The following is a 20806-nucleotide window of genomic DNA, read 5'->3' on the forward strand; positions in this document are numbered from 1 at the left end:
TCTTTACTTTTCATTTGGCGGGATTTGCTTTGGTTTGGAATGGTGTCACGGCAAAGCAATCTCCTTTAAGAAGGTTGAAGCAAAAGCAAAAGCCCATAAAAAGAAAGAAAACAAAAACACTGCAAGTAGATAAATAGGGTTGAAATGTTTGGAGGAGACAAGATAAACCGACCAAAGGAACAACAAGAACATGAATACGAACAACTCAGTAGCTACAACTTCGACCAAAAGTAAGCTACCAATGGACGAGCACCAAGAAGAAGAGATATGGCGAAAGTTTCAAGCCCGAGAAGAAGAGATTGAGAGGAAGAAGATGGCGGTTAAGGACAAGATTCAACAGCGACTTGGGTTTGCAGAGGAAGCCACAAGAAGCTTGACCCAGACATTAGAAGTAAGTCCAACAAGCTATTAACATCAATAGAAACAATACTCTTCAACATGAGCTATTAACACTAATCGAAAACATACTCTTCAAAAATGCATATGAACGCTACTCACTTTCTATGTAATCATATATCCATATTTAACAACACCAACATTGTCTCAAAGGGGCTAGAAATCATGGGAGATCCAATGAGGAAGGAAGTGGGGATGGTAAGAAAGAAAATTGAAATGGCAAATCGGGATATCAAATCTTTGTCTCAGAGCTGCCAGAAGAAGGTTTTATATAAGTCTTTATTAACAATCCTGCTTCTTTTTACCTCTACAACTCTTTTATGTTCATCAATAGTCACACCAGATGATAAATATATGATAGGAGAAGGAATACAAAGAGGTACTGGAGGCTTTTGACGAAAAGAACAAAGAGAAAGCTCACCTTGTTTCAATCTTAATGGAGGTAAATCAATCGTACCCTATCACAGATCTGATTCTCTAAGACTTTTAGCTATAAGGATTGCACTTGAAATACTGATCGTAATCTCGGTGATCTTCTTGGCAGCTACTGGCTGAAAGTGAAAGAGTAAGGGTGAAGAAGCTGGATGAGATCAACCAGACTGTTGGGTCCTTGCGATAATGGATTTTACCTTTTACATGGAAACCTGTTTGCCTGTTTGAGGTTTTGGCATCATGTATGTATTTAAATTCCTCTATAAAAGTGAGAAAACATGTAAAAGAATGTAATGGAAAAGAAAAAAGGTTTGCCTCAGGGCTTTAAGAAATTCATACCTAAAGATGATTTTGCTCCTAGTGAGTTTTGTTGCGGCTCCTCAATCAGATTAGAAGGGTTTTGTATTCTTCCAGCAATTTCGGGATATCGTTAATCCGCAACTGAGAGTAGCAATCGAATTAAACGTGTCAGAACGCATGTGAAAATAATGAACCTGACGTGTTTGTTAAGATGCATAAAAGTTGTAGACGAAACTAAGGAAGAGATAAGAGTAATGCATATAGTTCAATGCTGATATGCATCACAGTGGTAACATGACAGTGAAAACTAAGAAAAGTAGAGATAAAGAGTACATATGCGAAAATCAACTTAAAAATAGACAATTAAGGCTCAGAGCACGATGTGATGTAAGGTTAGATTCGTATATAAGGGTCACTATGATGATGCAACACATTGATTGATTGGTTTAAAACGTTCATTAGAGCTAACAACAGGAGAAAATCACACGGTATTTACCTCGGACGAACTTTTGATATGATAAAACGTAAAGGTCTTCGTTCCGGGGAGGCCAAAGTCAGTAGATGTTAAGCTGTTCTGTGCTCTGAGACACACCCGCGATGAGAAACAAATATGTGTGAAGGAAAGGAAGAAGAAAAAACAAAATTTCATAGCATGTAATAGTTTTCAGAAGGGGTACAAAACAATACTTTCTAGTTATCGCGAGAATTTCACAAGCTTAAAAAATGAATCAGCATCAATAATTTCACTGGATTAATAAGTCTCAAGGGCATATTCAAGAAACAAAGATGATATGTCACTCCTAAACTCTCATAGGACTTATCTAAATCATTTTACTGTCATGTGGTGATTCCAGGGGAACAACCATCTGAATCGACATACAAAGATAATCCAAGTAAACAAGAACCAAAATCCAAAATAATTGGCAAGGATAAGAAAGAACTCACATGTGTTTTCGCGTAACCAGTCGCTGATAATCTCGAAGTAAGGAACCAAGCTCTTTTAGTTGTAAAGTTATTGGAGTGGACTCTTTCCAATGCTGCCGAAGTGCTTGAGCTGCCATCTTTTCATTGAGAAGCATTTTAGTACAGGATAAGACAATCATACATCCGTCATCCTGAAAATGAGAAAGGAAAGATCACCTCAATCATGAAGACCCGATCATCAACTACATCTCCCTCGATTAATCTTGATCCTAATTCAACTAATTCTTGATCTTCTGACTCCTCGGGAATTTGAAAACGCAGCCCTGATGAAACAGATATTCCCATTTTCTTTTGCAAATCAACAATACTGAATCCCTCTTGTCCCCTTTCCTGCGGTGAACAGACTCTCAATTGTTTAAACAAGCTGAAACGCTAATTTCTGCATTGGCAAGAAACACATAAAATGATATGTAGGAACTCCAGTTTACCTTATCCAATTCTCTCTCTGACTCCTTGATTTCAGGAGGATTTTTAACTTGAGGTACAGATGACCTATTGGCTATCGGATCATCTGACAAAAGCAAAAAATAGGGTGAAGTTGTGCTGGAAACGTAGAAGTTTTGAATTAGGACTTTATCTAGAGTTTAAACATACAATTTTTTCATCAAACACAGTAAGAACATTTTCAGAGTTCACTAAAATTTAAACAGATGAATAAAACTTCATAACTTCCAAAACAGACTTTGATAAATAAATAAAAGAGAATGCTAGAAACTGAAATGGATCTAATTGCCATAATTTATGACCAACACCATGATTGGTTCGTCTATCGATACTATTTCAATATATAAAATCTATCCAAAGATAATATTGATGATCCCTGTAAACAGAATGATAACTAAGGTGCCAAGCTTTGGGAGGTAAAACATCAGTAGTACAAATAAGAATAAAATACCTTCGGGCACCAACCACCAGAGATCACCGAAGGTCAATTTTCCATCAAAACCACCAATTAGAAGATGACGAGCCCCAATACAAGTCATGGTATGGTAAGCTCGAGGAGGAGGAGGCTCATTGCTTATTGGTAAGCGCTTCCACTGAGCGGTTACTGGAATGCGAAAATAAAACTTTAGCAGAAACGATAACAAAGCATATAAAAACTGCACAGAAGAAAATGATAAAATAAATCACAATTAATCATCTCAGTAGATTTTACTATTGTATTTCCGTGATTTTTAAGCGATTTAATGGGACGAGTGAGCTAAAATCTACCTCTGTCCAAAATTATAGTGTCATTATAATAGACATCATAACGACTTAGCCATCCACCAGTTCCATGTCCTCCAAATAACAGAAGCTGCATAAACGAAATTCGTGATGTGAGTGGTGTAGGTCACGAACGCATCCATCCCAATACCAAAAAAAATGAGTTAACATATTGATTACAGATATAGATAACAAGGAGCAAATATGAGCTGAAAAGACATACATAATGCCCTCCAGATGTAACTGTATGACCACATCGAGATGATGGTGCTTGACCAGGAAGCTTTAGTTGGGTCCATCCAGGGGTTTCACGCTCTTTCTTCCACAACAAAGGTAAACCACAATATGATCAATAAACAGAAAATAAGACAAACTAAGAGATAGCCTACTAGATTCAATGAATATTTAAGAAATCAAGGATGAACCTTCATCTATCAGACCCTTCAAAGCCCACAGATCACCCATGATTGGGCCACCACCTCCTGCCAATGATAACCAATTAACCATATCACACACCATACTTTCAGTTTTCTTTTTATCGACTCTAGCCAAACAGACTGTGATCATGACCAATCCTTTAGGGTTGGAAGAGAGTTTCTACAATACATATACCAGATCAAACACATCAAAATCCTATAACATTGTTTGAAGAGTGACAGGCGGAATAGCAAATTAACATTTGGCTTTATATCTTTCAGGATTCTGCTTCTTGAGCAATCACACTTATCAGTTTCGGTGTTCAGTAGAATAAAGGGGGCGAAACTTGAGTAACAATATACCAAACATCTCAACATAATTAAGGACTGGATCAAGGTGAATTCAGAAGCCAACAAAGAGAATCTACAAAGTTTTGGTGTAGTCTACCTCGGCCACCGAAAACAAGTAACCGTTTCTCAACCATGGTGGCCGTATGGCCACATCTAGGAGGTGGCAATGAACCCAAAACCGAAAGCTCCATCCATTCAAGGGACACTGGTGGATACCAAGAAAGTAAGCATTATCAGCAAATAATAGAGTTTATTGCAAAACTGAAACTAGAAGAGAGAAATTAAGATTTACTTGTATCCATAACATATACATCTGACAACCACTTTTTGCCATCCCAGCCGCCACACCTGCCAACGATCTTAGATTTAGCTATGCAGGCAGAAAAATTAAAAAAATATACCTAATGATGACGTCTAAAGTTTGATACTTACAAAACGATTTTTTGGTTCCCAATAGCAGCAGCGGCAGCAAAATCACGAGGTGTAGGTAAGTCACCAAAGCTAGTCAGCTCAGACCACTGCCATATATCTGCAGCAAATGTTAGCAGCTATCATGAATAAGGATATCATAGAAGTGTCAAAGCATAGTGCTAAAAATTCCTAGGCAGGTCTCACACAACATTACATACATACCTGTATCTAGAACCCAAAAGTCTCCCAACCTGAATTTGATTTATAGAAAACAAGCAATTTATAAGGTCAGTGAAAAAAATAGAATGTAAAGCCGCTATAACTAAAAAATATACCAGTGAGGTACCTCTTGCCACCAGAACGTCCACCAAAGATGAACATATTGCAATCAATAGTGATGGCAACATGAAATGCACGCGGTGTAGGACCCACTTGTCCTTCTTCTGACTCGCTGCCAGTACATTCTGGCTCAAACCAAAGTTTGTTCTCTAGTCGACAGGATACAGAACAAACAATCATAAGAACAACCAATCTTAACATGATTAATGACGCTAATGGGAAAACCATACACTGATATATATAAGTATAACCACCTACACTCAAAGGCCATATATAAACCAATTCTACTGATACTCAAAAAGGAGAATACGAATATGAAGTACTAAACAAAAACAAGCAAAACTGGTAAGACAATATCCATTTTTTTCTATCTACAACACCTAATCCAAGAACCTAATGTGAAGTTTTTTAGCTTTCTATGTTTTGCTAATTTCTTAAGTGATAAAAAAAAAAACCATCTTTGATGGAGCAGCACCCCAACCAAGCTAACACTAGTCATCACAAGTAACGCAACCAATGACAATAACTCTTAATAATAACCAAAAAAAAAAAAGCATCTTCCTTTGAAAAGAAGGAGAGTAAGTAAGCAAAGCTTTCTAAAAAAACAGAAGCAATCGAGAAGCCAAAACAAAGGGATGATGATGATGATGATGATGATGATGATGATGATGATGATGATAATACCAATATCATAAACAGTTATGTCATTGAGAAATTTCTTATCGACGAGACCTCCGAACACCACCACCATGGACTTCCCGACATTGACAGCTGTATGCCCACTGATTCAAACACCAACAAACTCAGCTGAATTTTAAATCGAGGGCACGATTAGTAGTAGAGAGAAGAAGATTCAAAAAAATTAACCTCCGTGGCTGTGGAGGAGTTCCACTGAAATCGGAAGAAGAAGCTTGAACCCAGTGATGCATCTCGAGCCGATGATAACGAAACCTCACGGATCCGTTTGAATTATGTTGCAGATCGATCGTAGGTAGGAGGAGGAGGAGGAGGAGGAAACTACACAACACAAAGACTCTTGTTCGGAGTTTTTATTCATTAAACCAATAATTTGGTTCCGGTTTAGTTGAGGATTGTCCGGTTTATTCTGGTAATTAAAATTTTGGTGATGATGATTTGTTTAGGTTTTGAAAGCGGAGAGAGGAGTTTTCTAATTTCGCAAATTATCTTTTTTTTTTGTGTTTGTTGCAGAGAAGAGAACAATAATGGCACTAAGCTCACTCGACGAATTCGTAATCCTCGTTCTGAAGAAGGATCATTGTCTTCAACATGAAGACGCATCTTCTTCCTCTTCTGCTCCTCCGAGTCAAGTGATTTCAATCTCAGCTTCTGAAATTGTATCTTGGGACTTGTCAGAGATACTCGCTTACGCAAGTGTAAAAATTCGAGTTCATCGAACTAGGCAAGTGGAAGTGATCATATACTAACTTCCTCATCCCCCAATTTTGCGTTGGTTAGGTTTTGGTTTATTGATTCTTTCGTTTTCTACTGTAGGCTCATTGAGGAATCATCGTATTTCCAAGGCCTACTAAGCGGAAGCTTCAGGTATATATATATGTATCAGCTTGCTTCTACTTTGGTGTATGTATTAGTAATCAATCAAAGGGATGATAAAACTGATTGAAATTTGGATTTTGTGTAACAGTGAATCAGGTCTCGATCATATCTCTGTAGATTGGAACCTAGAGACTTTCTTGAACCTTGTCATGTGTTTGTATGGTTACGCCATAGATGTTACATCCACTAGTTTCTTGCCTCTATTTGAGGTTAGCTTTTTTTTTTTTGTATCAATCATCTGCTCTCTTTGTTTCTCTTGTAAGTTGTAACATGCTTAATTATTGAAACTCTGAATGTTGAAATATAGGCTGCACTCTATTTTGGGGTGGAGAGGCTTCTCTCTATATGCAAAACCTGGATTTCAGTGTTGGTATCATCGAATGATCCTGCATCACCTAAATTAGATTTGTCTGACCTTATTCAGATGTGGAGTTTTGGTCTCGAGCATGGTTAGAATAATCTTGCGAGAAATCTCTTATAGTTTGTTAAATTTAGTTAAATTTTTCTAAATCATGATTCTTTTGGTGATGCTTTTTACAGCTGGAGATTTTTTGCCAGATCTCTGTGCGGCCTATCTTGCAAAGAATTTCGTATGTACCACTCACTCTTCCCATCTATCCTTCCTAGTTGGGTACGCTTGTGTACTCCTTTCAATGATATGTAGGATGTATGATAGAAAATGATGATCTTATGTCTAAAAGATCTTAACTTCTTCCAATTTGGTAGCTAATAACGGATCCTTATGTCTTCTGCAGATGTTGGTAAAATCTGATGAGTATTTTGGAAGTGTTCCATATGAGTTGTTGATCTCTTGCATTAAACATCCTCACCTGACTGTACACAGGTGTGTTTGTGCCCATTTTCTATCTTATCAGTGCAAACATACCCTAAGATTCTCACCTTTGACTTAACTCTGACAGTGAGATGCATCTTGCTGATGCACTTCTTCTTTGGCTTGATGCCGAGAGAAGAATGTCTGGCTTTTCGGAGAGTAGGCATGATAACACAGTCAACTTGATGGAACAGGTAACCTTTAGAAGGTCTGTCACCAATGCAGAGATGAATTTAACAATACAATACCAAAAAAAACATATATCCATATTTTGTGAACTATATATGATGCGGATATCCGGTGTCGAATCGCATATTCATCTTATCCTTTTTTTTTTGCGGTCAAATGGCTTATATTCCACAGCAAAAGGAAAAAGGAATGACACATGTGTATCTAAAGTCAGTATCCCCTACCTACGTGAAAAAGGTTTAAAAAATGGTGTAACTGATGTTCTGTAAATGATCGACCATGTTAGGGAATTTTTTATAAGTACTTTACTTGGGACAAATTTGGATTACAAATAATTTCTCCTTGGAGTTCTTTTTATTTTGCGCATTCTATATATATATGTGCTCTATGGAACTATGGTTCTCACTTTAGGTTTTCTTGTTTGTTGGTAAATTATATTGCAGGTCCGTTTTAGTCTCTTACCACTGTCGTTTATTGCAGGTAATGTTATGAAAGATGTGTGTGATATCTCTCCAACTTGAGAATATAGCAGAAATTCATTTAGTTTAGTTTGTTTCCATATTTCAGGAAGAAGCAAGTCTCATGGTTTCTCAAAGTTTGTTGATCAAAGCTTGGAATCGGTGATTAAACTAAAAAAAATCCCATCCACATACTTAGTCGATAGTCTAACAGATAGCCCTCCTGCTGATCTTAGACTTCGCCTGACTGAATACACTGAGGTATCTACCCTTGAATGAATTTTCTTCCTTGATTTGAGTTTTATAGTTGTGTCAGGAATTGTATTTCACGTTTTGCTAGAATTTAGTATTTGTGTTGGCCATCTTATAAAGTTCATTTATGTACAGGGTTATAATTAAAAGCCTTTCTAAAGTATCCAATTTTTTCATTGCGAAGACACCTAATTTTAAGTCCTGTCTTCATTTATTTAGACATTGGATGTCTTTGATTCAATTTGATGAATCGCTAAGTCCTCGAAAGTTTTATGTCGTCCTTTCTAATTATGCCTTTGTTCCCTCATTCAGATATTGGACCTGTCAGGATGCCGGCAGTTAAACGAAGCCAGTCTGCTACTGTCAGTACTTCCTAACTCGTATTTCTCAAATCTCAGGTGGAGAAAGAGTTTGAAAAGTTTCCTAAAGAATCCTGAAGACGATGAAAGAAATCGAGAACATTTATCTTATGGAACTTTACCAATTTTGTCTTTCGAATCGCTGAAAGAGATAGATATGTCCAAGTGTCAGAGGCTTAACTATAAATTTGTGATCAAGTGCTTCTCTAAGTCATTCCCATCATTAAGAAAACTGAGAGCTGCTTATCTCTTAAACATCAAGGTGTTCACAGTGCTTGAACTTCTCCAGAATTTTCGCCAGCTCACTGAAGTTGACTTAACAGTTGATATCGCTCCTATAATACCGATTCAAGCATCGTTGTTTTACTCTGGCCGAGGTCATTGTTCGCTCTCTAATATCACAAGACTAACGCTGGAGGGTAGAAGTGATATATGTGGTTAGTCTTTTTGTTTGTTTTTGGCTACTTTCTTACACTCCCAATTGTTTGACAATCCAGATCCCAATCCAGATCCTAACTAACTTAAAGGTAGCTAACTATGTGTTCGTAGCTGATGTCTCCATTTTGCATTGCTACAGATATGGGTCTACAGAGCATCTCTAGACTATGTGATTCGTTATGTTACCTGAACATAAAAGGGTGTGCACTACTCTCAGATGCATGTATAGCATATGTTATACAGAGGTGTAAGTACTTATGCTCTCTCATAGTTTGCTATACCTCTTTTTCGGAGAATTCGATTTTGGCACTATGCGCTAGTATTTCTATGACCAATGAGCATATGGATTCAAATTCATTAGCACCCAAGCTTCAGATGTTGCACATGAGTAAATGCGAGGGTGTGTATTTTTTTCTTTTCTATTTCAGTCTCTCTTTAATGTAAAAGATCATGGGCTCTTACATAATTTTAGTGTTACATTTTCAGGAATTACTGAGACATCGCTTTTTAACTTGATAAGTCAGACACAGAAAATGAAGAGTCTTTGCTTAAGGGATACAAAAGTTTCAGACAGTGTGCTATGTGAATTCCCCGGCTCTTCCTTGGAAGCACTTGATATCTCAAATACCACGGTCAGTCATTCATTCACTAGTATGGCATATCTTACTTCCACAGGACTTAGCCACATTCAAGTGATGCTCTGATTCAGTAATCCATAATGCGTCAGCCCCTCTAACGCGTGGTGATTTTTACAGATATCTTGGATGGCTCTTGTTCGTGTAATTAGCAGAAATCCTAATCTAAAAAGCCTCAAAGCCAGGGGATGCAAAAATCTGCTTCAGTTACAGGGTGACGGGAGAGCTGACTATTCCTTTCCGTTGTTTTCTGCTCATGAGGTGTTTAAAAGTTTAAGCAAGGGAAGTGGATTGGAGGAGCTTGAGATTGGTTGGGGGTTTTCTTATTTCTCTCTTGAGTCTTTGAGACCCGCAGTTTCGTTCCTACGAGCTATAAGTGTGGGTTTGGGTGCTTCCTTAGGTGAAGATGCTTTAAAGCTTCTTTCTTCAGCTTGTCCTTTGCTAGAGTCTATCGTCCTCTATTTTCAGGTAGTTCTGATTCTTTGAATTTTGAAGAGTGTTATTGAAAGATAGTGAATCTCTGATCTTTTTCCCATTTTAACTTATTTTTGGTTTGACAGGAAATCTCTGATTCTGCCTTGGCAAGTATCCTGACATCACTGAAGCACCTGCAAGAGTTAGCTTTGTCCTATTGTTTTGGTGACATATCCATTCAAAGTTTCAAGTTCTCTATGCCGAGCCTGAGAAAATTAAGGCTTGAGAGGGTAACTCGTTGGATGACCAGTGATGATTTATTTATTCTCACACAAAGCTGTCCGAACGTGACAGAGCTTTCATTAGTAGGATGTTTACACTTAAATTCAGGTACAAACTATACTTTCCTAGGGAACCAAGTCATCTAACCTCATAATCTCTTAATTTTGTTCACCTCTTGTGTTGATATATATCTATCAGATTGCCAACCTATCATCTCAGGTGGATGGCCGGGAATGATTTCTCTTCATCTAGAGGTTTGTTTGGACCCTTTAGCTTATTAGTAATCTTTTAGTAATCCTTAAGATTGTATCTTAAGGTATCATGATGAACTAACCGGAAACTTTTAGAAGAACAGTAACTCACTTTTATAACTACGTTAACCATGTTTGGGTGGTAGGAATGTGGAAGTATAACAGATAATGGTGTCACTTCTCTCTATGGTTGCATTGCTCTCGAAGACCTTTTGCTTCGCCACAACGTGAGTTCTCTTTCATATATCCATTCTTTTTCGTACTATGTCACATCTCCCTCAGCTAGAAAAGAACTAGAAAAACTCTCTGATGTGTCAAGCATTATCAAGTATCAGCAGTTTCCATATTCCTGTTTTCTTTTTCTTTTTGAAGGGCTCTGGAATACAAAAAAGCTTCCTTCTTGATGCTACTTTGAAGGTAAATTTCGGGCACTCTCCATACCTTAACTTTTTATATGATAGGAGATTTTTTTGCTTAATTTTTATCGCAGTTTCCAATGCTTCGGCTGGTATCTCTGGACATGTGTGATGCAAAGGAAGGCGGCTTCGATGCCCCAGAGGTAAGTAATAACAGAGAACACCTAAGCAAGTTTTAATCATTAGCTAGGGAACACCATATGTAATACGACCTTCTTTGTAGCTAGATTAAGATACATTTTTGGTCATAATCGTCGATAATTTTTTGGAGTGGCAGGAGGAAGAAGGAAGTCACTTCCTAAGCATAGTGAAGATCAGTAGATGCAAGTCTGAGAGATGCGCACTGGGAAGAGTCTTGGCTCCTGTGCATAGAGAGACGCTGGTTATGCTATGGAATGGCCAAAACTACACTAAAACGCTTATCAAACAAAGACTTTGATCCCTCTCTACTACACTACACTTTATGATGTGTGTTTTAGTTGGTTTAGATTTTATTGATGTAGCTGAAAGATTTTTGTTTGGAACTCAACTACGATTTAGAATTCACTTTCGGTGTAGTTGTAGATTGAATTACATGATGCAACTTGACCATCCTGTATTAATTGTGGTTGATCTCACATCAAACGTGTTAATAATAGTGAATACTAAAAGAACAAACGAAAATTATATTCCAAAAAGTAGGTTTGTTTTTATTGATGCTCCCATTCAAGTCGATGGTGAAATTAAAATGCTGATTACAAAATCAGTAAAGAAATTGATTATTACAGTGTTTAGTTTTTTGTAAAAACTTTTTACTTTCTAGGCTATGAGATACTCCCTCTATCCCACAAAGATTGATGTTTTGAGATATTTTTTTTGTCCCACTAAGATTGATGTTTTGTAAACTTCAAGAAGTAATCATTGTATATATTTAAAATTTTGAATTGTTATTGGTTTAAAATTAAATAATATCTTTTTAGTCAAAGGAAAAAATATATTTAAACTCATTAATCATTGTTTTCTTAAAATGTGTAAAAGATTCTAAACATCAATCTTTTAGGGACAAAGGGAGTACTATATTAAAGGATCCCAGGAGTTGACTATTTATTTAGATTTTGTGCTGATTTTGTAAGATGTTTGACAATTTAGCAGTTCTTAATTAATTTGTTTTCAGCCTAGGTTTTTATTTCAAATACTCCCTCTCTCCCACAAAGATTGATGTTTTGGGATATTTTTCTACAATTTTGAATTAATTAAAGTTAATATTTTGTAAACTTCAAGAAGTAATCATTGAAAATATTTAAATTTTTGAATTGTTATTGGTTTAAAATTAAATAATATCTCTTTAGTCAAAGAAAAAATATACTCCCTCTGTACCACAAAGATTGATGTTTTGAGATATTTTTTTGTCCCATAAAAATTGATGTTTTGTAAACTTCAAGAAGTAATCATTGAAAATATTTAAAATTTTGAATTGTATTGGGTTAAAATTAATAATACCTCTTTATTCAAAGAAAAAAAAATAACTCAGTAATCATTGTTTTCTTAAAATGTGTAAAAGATTCTAAATATCAATCTTTTAGGGACAGAGAGTATTTAAACTCAATAGTTATTGTTTTCTTAAAATGTGTAAAAACTTCTAAACATCAATCTTTTTGGGACAGAGTAAATATAAAACAACAAAGTAATTAACGTTGAAGTCAATTTTATATAGTTGGCCATTGGGGACAAATTAATATCTAATATGGACAGCTTTTTTATTGGGATCTTCTCGTAGTACTTACCATTTTTGTGGACATCTTTCCTTTAGTTAAGGATCCATTTTTGTGGAGTATATTATGATGGATCTGATCATAGTTATTCAAGAATAACGTAATCGACATCTGTTTATTATTGGGGTGGGGAATTATATTATTGTTATTCTTGTACGTGTATATATAACGTGCAGTGAAAGTTTTGAGTTTTTTGCCAGGTCAAAATATGATGAAATGTGCACTGTTTTAACGTATGATAAAGTCATGTAAACCGTCCATATATATAAAAATCATAAATTAATGACGCTCTCTGCTCATTTATTAGGATATATAAAGAAATAAACACTATGAATAAAAATATAATAATAATAAAATTCATCATAGGCAGTGTTCAAGAAAGCGTTAGCAGGATCTGGGCTGTGATCCAGCGTCTAGTGCCTAGAACGCTTAGTCGGGGTCTAGACAGTTTTTAGACAGTTTAGACGTTTACGACATAAAACATTATATATATATATATATAAATTATGTAAAAATATATGTTAGAAAAATAAAAAAAAATTATAAATTATAAAAAAGTAAGAAAAATATATTTATTTAAGTTATATTAACAACATATAAATGTTTATAATTACGAATGCAGATATAAAATTTAATAATTTTTATTATATGTAATTAAAAATCAAAAATAAATATTAAAATAAAATTTATGTAATTTTAAGCGGTTTAGGCGGTCATCTAGGCATCTGCTGAGCGCCTAGCGCCTTGGCGGCCGCCTAGACCGCTTTCTTGAACACTGGTCATAGGTGACGCCACACATTACGTGTGCATGTGTTGTTTAAATTAAACGAAAATTTTTTTTTGTCAACTGGAATTATATTGATATAATACTAATTTTTACATTTCACCATACATACGTACTACCTCCTGCCAAAGGCTCAACCACCTTTTACATAGAACTACTCAAAGCCACCAATCTACATGACTAGGCCTATACAAAAAATTGTTCACTATATTGAACATTGATAAAAACTTAAATTCAAACAGAATCTATAATCCTTTCTGCAGCGAAGACACCATCAAGCCAAACCGGATGGCCTGCAGCAACATATGACTGAAATCTGCCTTCCATTGTGACACTTTGTGCAATCATAAAGGCTCCTCTGTTTGAAGATAAATTTTCCAAAAAGAATTTCCAGTCTTTAAAAAACCACGCGATCGAGCAACCTCCATAGATTGGTATCTAAAAGAAGGCCACACTTTGGGATTGGTAATAGCTTTTACCAAACATTCCTCTTGCATCGCAAAAATCACCTTTTCCATTTTGTGATTCCTCATACAGTCAATGGCCCATATAAGTCCTTGGAAATGAGCATCCAACTTATCTTTGACCCCAACGAAAGCTGTCCTACTATGCAATAACACAACTCCTTTATGGTCTCGCAACACCCACGAGCACCCAACTAAACTGTTTCGCTGAGACCAAGATACACCAATGTTGCATTTCACCCAGTCACTAGATGGAACCTGCCACATATTTGTAATATGCATCCCCTGGTTTCTTTGAATTCCCTGATTCACCACTCCATCAACAACAACTTCTTCCCCGTTTTCATTTTCCCCTTTTTGAGCCTCTGTCCATTCCATCCAATCCTCTCTGCTTTTTTGAACCGTATCTGAAGGAGAGAAAGAATTGCCTTCAAAAGAAATTGAGTTCTTATTTTTCCATATCCTCTAGATTAACCAGGGAAAAAACTTTCTTAGCTCTTCAGGCCATAATGAATTCCTCTTATTTGATAACAGGTAGTGCATATTTGAAAAGACTGACCCTTTATGGAGACCCAAGCTAGGAGAAGGGATACCTGATAAAGCCCAGATTTGTCTAGAGAGAGAGCAAGAAAAAAGAACATGGTTAATAGTCTCTTCCTCTACTCCACAAATCTGACAAATATCCACAACATTCATCCCTTTTCCTCTCAATGTTGATGTAACCGGTAAAGCACCCGACAAAAGTTTCCAAAGAAAAACATTGATCTTCGGATCAGTTTGTACCTTCCAAACTTGCGCTTTTAAAGCATTCGTCGAGGGTTGTTGGTTAGCCTCCATCCTGATTTTCTGGTTAGTGGATTGAGAAGCTAACCAGTACGCTGATTTAACTGAGAAGTCACCACTTTTGTTAAACTTCTAGGAGTAAAAGTCTTTGATGCCTGTTACCGGCTTAATTTTCTTAATCCTGATGATGTCACCTGGCAGGAAATGATGCTCCAATGCATCTTGGTCCCAATCCCTGTATACCAAATCTAACAATTCCAAAAGTCTAAGATCAGGGTTAAAGAAATTGTTCCTCCTCCAAGGAGCTCTCCGACCACCAACATCAATCCATTCATCAATCCACACCTTAATGGAATTACCATTTCCTACATTCTTTTCCAGCCCCTGAATTAGGAGATCCCGACCGTGCAAGATACTTCTCCATGCGTAAGAAGGCCTGGGACCAAAGTTTGCATTTAGAAAATCATTTTCAGGGAAGTATCTACTCTTCATGACCTGAGCAAACAGGCTATCGGGGAATTGAAGGATTCTCCATGCTTTTTTAGCCAACAAGGCTTGATTGAATGTTGAAATGTCCTTAAATCCCATACCTCATTGATCTTTAGGGAGACAAAGTTTCTTCCAACTTAGCCAATGAATCCCTTTTGTATGTTCGGCGTTACTCCACCAAAAATCCGCCATCGCACTAGATAAATTGGCACAAGTAGTCTTCGGAAGCTTAAAACAAGACATCACAAAAACGGGCATAGCCATGGCAACTGATTTCAGTAGAACTTCTTTTCCTCCTTGAGAGAGAAATCGAGAATACCAACCAGTAAGATTTGCCTTCACCCTGTCTTTGATGTAACTTAGTAATTCCACTTTGGATCCACTAAAACTTTCAGGCATCCCTAGATAAGTCCCTGCTCCCCCTTCTCTGGAAATACCCATCAAAACTTTAATGTCTGTCTTCAACAATGGATTAACTTTTGAGCCAAAAGTAATCGAAGATTTATTCAGGTTGATTACTTGACCAGTAGCCGCTCCATACCTCACCAAAGACTCTTGTAAGAAAGAACATTGCTCGGCAGAGGCTTTACACATGAATAAGCTGTCATCTGCAAATAATAGATGATGAGTTTCCGTACCTTCTTCAGAGAATTTGATGCCTTGTAGTCTACCATCAACTTGCCCTTTGTTAACTAGATATGTTAGTCCCTCAGTGCATAGAACAAACAGAAACGGTGAGAGAGGGTCCCCCTGTCTTAAACCTCTCTGCGGATTGATCATACCGAAAGGTTGGTCGTTAATCAGCACCAAAAAAGTGACTGTAGAAATACAACACATAATCCATTCAATCCATCGCGGATGAAAACCCAATGCATATAGCAGCGCTCTTACATAACTTCATTCAACATGGTCATAAGATTTCAACATGTCGGTTTTAATTGCCATGAACTGAGAGGAGATGTCTTGGTGGGTTTTGAGACTATGAACAGCTTCATGTGCAATCATTATATTATCATTAATCAAACGATCAGCAACAAAGGCAGATTGGTTACTGGATATGATGACATGCAGGATTGGTTGAAGCCGTTTAACAAGGATATTCGAAATCACCTTGTACAAAACAGAACACAGACTGATGGGTCTAAGATCACTCATCTCCACCGGGTGATGAATTGTTGGCAAGAGACACAGATGAGTATAATTCCACTCCACTGGAAAAACCCCTTCCTCAAAAACCTTTGAATCTCTTTGATCACTTAGGATCCCACGATCTCCCAATACTTCTGGAAGAATAAACCAGTCATCCCGTCTGGTCCTAGAGCACTAGTAGGATCTATAGAAAAAACCGCTTCTCTTATCTCCTCTGCTGATAATCAGTTAATAATTCATTCATCTCCTCCGAGAATTTTGAAGGACACCCAGAAAACCATTGATTGAAATACTGAGGATTAGAGGATTTGAAGAGATGATTGAAATAATCCGATGCCACTTCACCTTTCGCCGCTTCTGATTTTTTCATCACCCCATTTGTATCCCTCAGCTGTTCTAATCTTTTACGCTTCCTATTGCCTTTCACAGAACTATGAAAAAACTTGGAGTTCTTGTTTCCTGATATTAACCATTTCTTCATACTTTTCTGTCTCCAAAACTCCTCCTCGTTGTAATAAGCTCTGGCTAGTTCTTTTTTCAGGACCGAGACTGGTTGCAGATTAGGCCATCTTTCTGACTGAACTCGCTCTAAAACCACTTCACACTGATGAATTTTCTCTTTGGAGTTCATGGTGTTCTTTTTTTTCCACGAGCTTAACGCCTTTCTACAATTTCTCAATCTCTAAGCAACCAAAAAACCACTCTGGGCACTTCCTGGCTTCCAAGCTTTTCTAATCGCTTCTCTGACCTCTGCTTTCTGGAGAAATCTTTTATCAAACTGGAAATGACCTCTGAAAGATTCCTGAGAGTCTATTAAGCATAATAACACCGGTCTATGATCAGATCCTCGAAGATCCATAAAGGCTTGATTTGAGGCTGGAAAGGCATCACTCCACACTTTATTCCCAAAAGCTCTGTCAAGTCTACATTGAATTCAATGTTCACCTCTCCTTCCCGCCCAAGTGAACTTGTTACCACTACTAGGTAGCTCAATCATTTCACAAGCTTCTAGCATTTCCGCAAAGGGTTTGAAAAAAGAATCAGGTCTTCTGGGACCTCCGATCTTTTCTCCATTATGCAAAATAGCATTGAAGTCACCCACCGTACACCATCTCTCATTTCTGCCCACTCTGAACCTCATCAATCTTTCCCATACTCGACTTCTCATACTAATATCCGGATCTCCATAAACACAAGAGAGGAAGAAATTTAATACTCCAAACTGCAATTGTACATCTATCAAATTTTTATCCTCAAAAAGAAAATCCATTTGTACACTACTTTTCCAAAGATGCCAAACCACCACACTTCCCCACTGGATCAACTGTGAACATCCTATCATAACCCAACAAACACTGAATATCAAACAGACTATCTCTACACTGCATCGTCTCCATCAGAAACAAGATCTCAGGAAAATGCTTTTTCCGCATCTCCTTGAGCCGAGGAATCACCAAGTCATGAGACCGTTCCAAGCCTTGACAATTCCAACTGATGATGCTCATTAAACATTGGGCGATCCCTCATGTGGGATCACCGAAGAAGAGACAAGCTTTAAACATTTAGCAGTGCTTGATTCTTCATTTTCTGCTTTTCTTTTTTCCTTCACCACTCGAGTCAAATCTAACTGCACCATTTGCTCCTCCACTGATAATTTAGACCATTTCCTTTTGGTTTTCTAATATGAGTAAGAGGTCGGTTTCTTGGTTTTGACTTTTTAGCAATAGAACCGGAAGGTCCAGCTTCAGAGAAGTCCGGACTAAAACCCGTAGCTCTATCCTAAACGAGATAGATAAATAAGTAAATGGATTCATTAATTCCATAACGAAGGATCAGATAATTATTCTAATAATATAATTATAATAATAATATCGTGTTTGTTTTGTTGTAGTTTTAACTAAATTCCATTTGTATTATTTTATGAGTTTGTTGTTGTAGTCTTTCATATGGATCTTTATGAGTTTGTTGTTATAGTCTTTCACAAGTATATATCTCTAACTCTAGAATGGGTATCACTGAACCAGTAGTTTTATATCAATTGTAGTCTACAAGAACGTCACTAATTTTTGCCATTGTTTGGAATGAATTAAAAGGAGTAAATTGTAATGTGTGCTTTCACGATTAAGGTAGTGAATTATCCAAAAACTTGATCAATGAGTAATGAGTTTGTGACTTTGTGTATAAAACTTGACCACAGTTGAAAAAAGGAATCAGCCAATGCCAATCTGTTCCGCACATGGCTACTATTCTGCAAATTTTGTAAAACAAATAATTAAACATTTTGGGAATTCTCTCTAAATATTAAAAAGATTTTAATTTGACTATTTTTATTATTATTATTATTAATGATTGTGGTTATGATGATGCCACACATCATTATTTATTGTATTAAATGGAATGCATGGGGAATAGCCAAACTTGAAGACCTTTGTCATGTGATGAAAATCCCTTACTTCGTGGGCTGCTTTTATCTCTTCCGTTTTTATTTCTGACCGTCCGATTTTCTCATCCAAACATGTGTAGTCACGTTCATTGCTTATCTAACACAATCCATCTATATGTATATCCTGATCGACCTACCCCCTGTGAATGCTTTTAGCCTTTTACTCAAAATTGTCTTGTAATTTATTTCTATTAAAAATTGTCTTATAGTATATATATATATATATATATGGGTCTCGACTGTTAGAGTTTATCACTGTATTGTTTTTACATGAAATTCTAACTTCAAACCAAAAAGTTATAAATCGTTCCAAATAATTGCACACAAAAACAAACAAAAAAAAGTTCAAAACTATCGAATATAATATATAGATTCCCTTCAAAGTTTGAAATCTCCAAAGATATGCTTTGTCCCAGTTTAGTGCATTGTATTTGAAATCACACATTATGTCAATTTGTATATCTGTGAACTGTGATCAAAAAGTTCCCTAGGAAGTCTCCCACTCTCATATGTCCTCCTCTGTCTCTTATCATTGTATTTGACCATTGGTAAGTTGTAACGAATCAAAATATAATTTTTATTTATTTATCTTTAACTGGAAACAAAAGTTCATGGCCAAAATTTGATACAGAATTATAAAAGAAAATTAAAGCCAAACCTAACTAATTTTTGGAGCCTATTTCTATTATATTGGTTTGCTAGCTAAGAAGTAAACTCTAAAATATCAATGGTTTTATCAAAGACATTTGAATTGAACTTTCATATCGGGGTCAAAGTCAAACTAATGATCAATCAGAGCAACCTTCGACAGTGCGATATCGCAAGGCTGACACCTCAAACCTATTCAAGCTGAGAATGTATGGTCGACCATCTGAGGTCTTGTTTGGACTAACAAAAGCCCTACCAAACAATCAACAATTTGTAAGCAAGCGATTCTTAATAAATGAGTAGCTAGGTGGAGCTATCAAAAAATATCATACGTAACGTTGAAGACAAAACAAGATTCTCCGAGTACATCTGGTGTCCAAGGAAGATGAACGACTGACTAGTCGACTACTTGTGATTTACATTCCCTATGAAGCCCACCATAAAGACAACTGTGTTACGATTTGGACCAAATCTGATATTCAAATCCCATTTTCGTTGTTGCTCGACCTCCTAACCAAGTAACAAATAAGAAAAAGGAAAGAAATGATTATTCATTCTTAAGACACACGTACGTACGTCGTATATTACGGCTCTGACTGTTGACATTGAATCCGCATCATTTTGAGATAATGGTAACTATTGAATTGTAAAGTAGCATAACAACATTTTAGTTTAACCATATACTTTATATATTCTTTACTCTTAACAAAAACAAAAGTTAATTAAATCATCATATCTTTTCGTACCCTATCTCGTACTACTAAATTTTACTTACTGTTAAAGTGTTAATTAATGTATATTACTATATCATTGTTTATCCGTTAGATCTTTGTTTTGTTTTGTGTTAGTGTTAGCAATAAGCTCTATCACTAATATATTCATATACTGTGCTAGTATATTAATTAATTTGTGTTAGTTTCAACGAGGTTTTTTGAAATGCCCAACAATAAATCCCATGTCGTGGTGAACAACTATGATCTTTAAAAAAGAAAAAAAAAATTCCAAATGATTGTAAGTATTTTCCTTTTTTAAAAAAGATTTTAGTCTTTTCCCGTTTAATTATTCTATTAATGACACAGGCAATTACATCACACTATGAATGAATGAATAGACACACATTCAATCCGTATCCAGTACTATTAGTTTATTTAGATTAGACTATTACCTACAAAGGCTGAAGGCTATACACAACTAGAAGATCAATTGAAATAAATTATTATTTAAATTGAATTCATCTAGTTTGTAAAATTGCAACCGAACAAAATAATGAGATTGTGATATGTCTGCAATATATAATTCATTTGACAATATCTAAATTTTTTTTTCAAAAAAAAAAAACACCAAAAGATGTTTTAATTT

At 36.2% G+C, this 20806-nt stretch overlaps 3 protein-coding genes and 1 pseudogene across 17 annotated transcripts; 2 read left to right on the forward strand and 2 right to left on the reverse strand.

Moving 5' to 3' along the window:
* The first annotated feature begins 100 nt into the window (after positions 1-100).
* Positions 101-1172, forward strand: LOC104782054 (uncharacterized). The gene is made up of 4 exons (XM_010506870.3): positions 101-391; positions 550-660; positions 758-838; positions 941-1172. Exons 1-4 carry the CDS (start codon positions 191-193, stop codon positions 1013-1015), a joined length of 468 nt encoding a protein of 155 aa, XP_010505172.1. The 5' UTR covers positions 101-190; the 3' UTR covers positions 1016-1172.
* On the reverse strand, positions 649-6294 carry LOC104782053 (protein GLUTELIN PRECURSOR ACCUMULATION 3). 4 transcript variants are annotated; one of them, XR_766971.3, is made up of 18 exons: positions 5703-6245; positions 5520-5617; positions 4843-4984; positions 4719-4747; positions 4518-4614; positions 4378-4433; positions 4183-4290; positions 3744-3800; positions 3542-3633; positions 3325-3409; positions 3008-3160; positions 2541-2623; positions 2269-2442; positions 2074-2189; positions 1625-1709; positions 1168-1269; positions 1026-1048; positions 649-947 (listed from the first exon to the last, which is right to left on the reverse strand). XR_766971.3 is itself a non-coding variant. In XM_010506868.3 (17 exons), exons 1-16 carry the CDS (start codon positions 5762-5764, stop codon positions 1213-1215), a joined length of 1494 nt encoding a protein of 497 aa, XP_010505170.1. In that variant the 5' UTR covers positions 5765-6294; the 3' UTR covers positions 649-1048; positions 1168-1212. The 4 variants fall into 4 exon arrangements, 2 of the variants coding, with proteins under 2 accessions (XP_010505170.1, XP_010505171.1); XR_766972.3 differs by having other exon boundaries at positions 1026-1088; positions 5703-5921; XM_010506868.3 differs by having other exon boundaries at positions 649-1048; positions 5703-6294.
* LOC104782056 (BTB/POZ domain-containing protein FBL11) lies at positions 5942-11593 on the forward strand. 12 transcript variants are annotated; one of them, XM_087511593.1, is made up of 20 exons: positions 5983-6255; positions 6348-6398; positions 6499-6619; positions 6718-6859; positions 6951-7041; positions 7166-7254; positions 7331-7450; positions 7606-7668; positions 7875-7911; positions 7999-8150; positions 8454-8937; positions 9078-9338; positions 9425-9570; positions 9694-10041; positions 10134-10377; positions 10468-10523; positions 10667-10747; positions 10893-10937; positions 11011-11079; positions 11214-11593. In XM_087511593.1, the coding sequence occupies exons 8-20, from the start codon at positions 7621-7623 to the stop codon at positions 11373-11375; spliced, it is 2133 nt and encodes a 710-aa protein (XP_087367719.1). In that variant the 5' UTR covers positions 5983-6255; positions 6348-6398; positions 6499-6619; positions 6718-6859; positions 6951-7041; positions 7166-7254; positions 7331-7450; positions 7606-7620; the 3' UTR covers positions 11376-11593. The 12 variants fall into 12 exon arrangements, with proteins under 12 accessions (XP_010505176.2, XP_087367716.1, XP_087367719.1 ...); XM_010506876.3 differs by having other exon boundaries at positions 6951-7000; positions 7331-7436; positions 10982-11079; XM_010506871.3 differs by having other exon boundaries at positions 6951-7000; positions 7331-7436.
* Positions 11594-17038: 5445 nt separating this feature from the next.
* On the reverse strand, positions 17039-17861 carry LOC147946255 (uncharacterized; annotated as a pseudogene).
* Positions 17862-20806: the final 2945 nt, after the last annotated feature.

Source organism: Camelina sativa, chromosome 4 (assembly GCF_030686135.1).
Source record: "Camelina sativa cultivar CO46 ecotype springtype chromosome 4, ASM3068613v1".
NCBI lineage: Eukaryota > Viridiplantae > Streptophyta > Magnoliopsida > Brassicales > Brassicaceae > Camelina > Camelina sativa.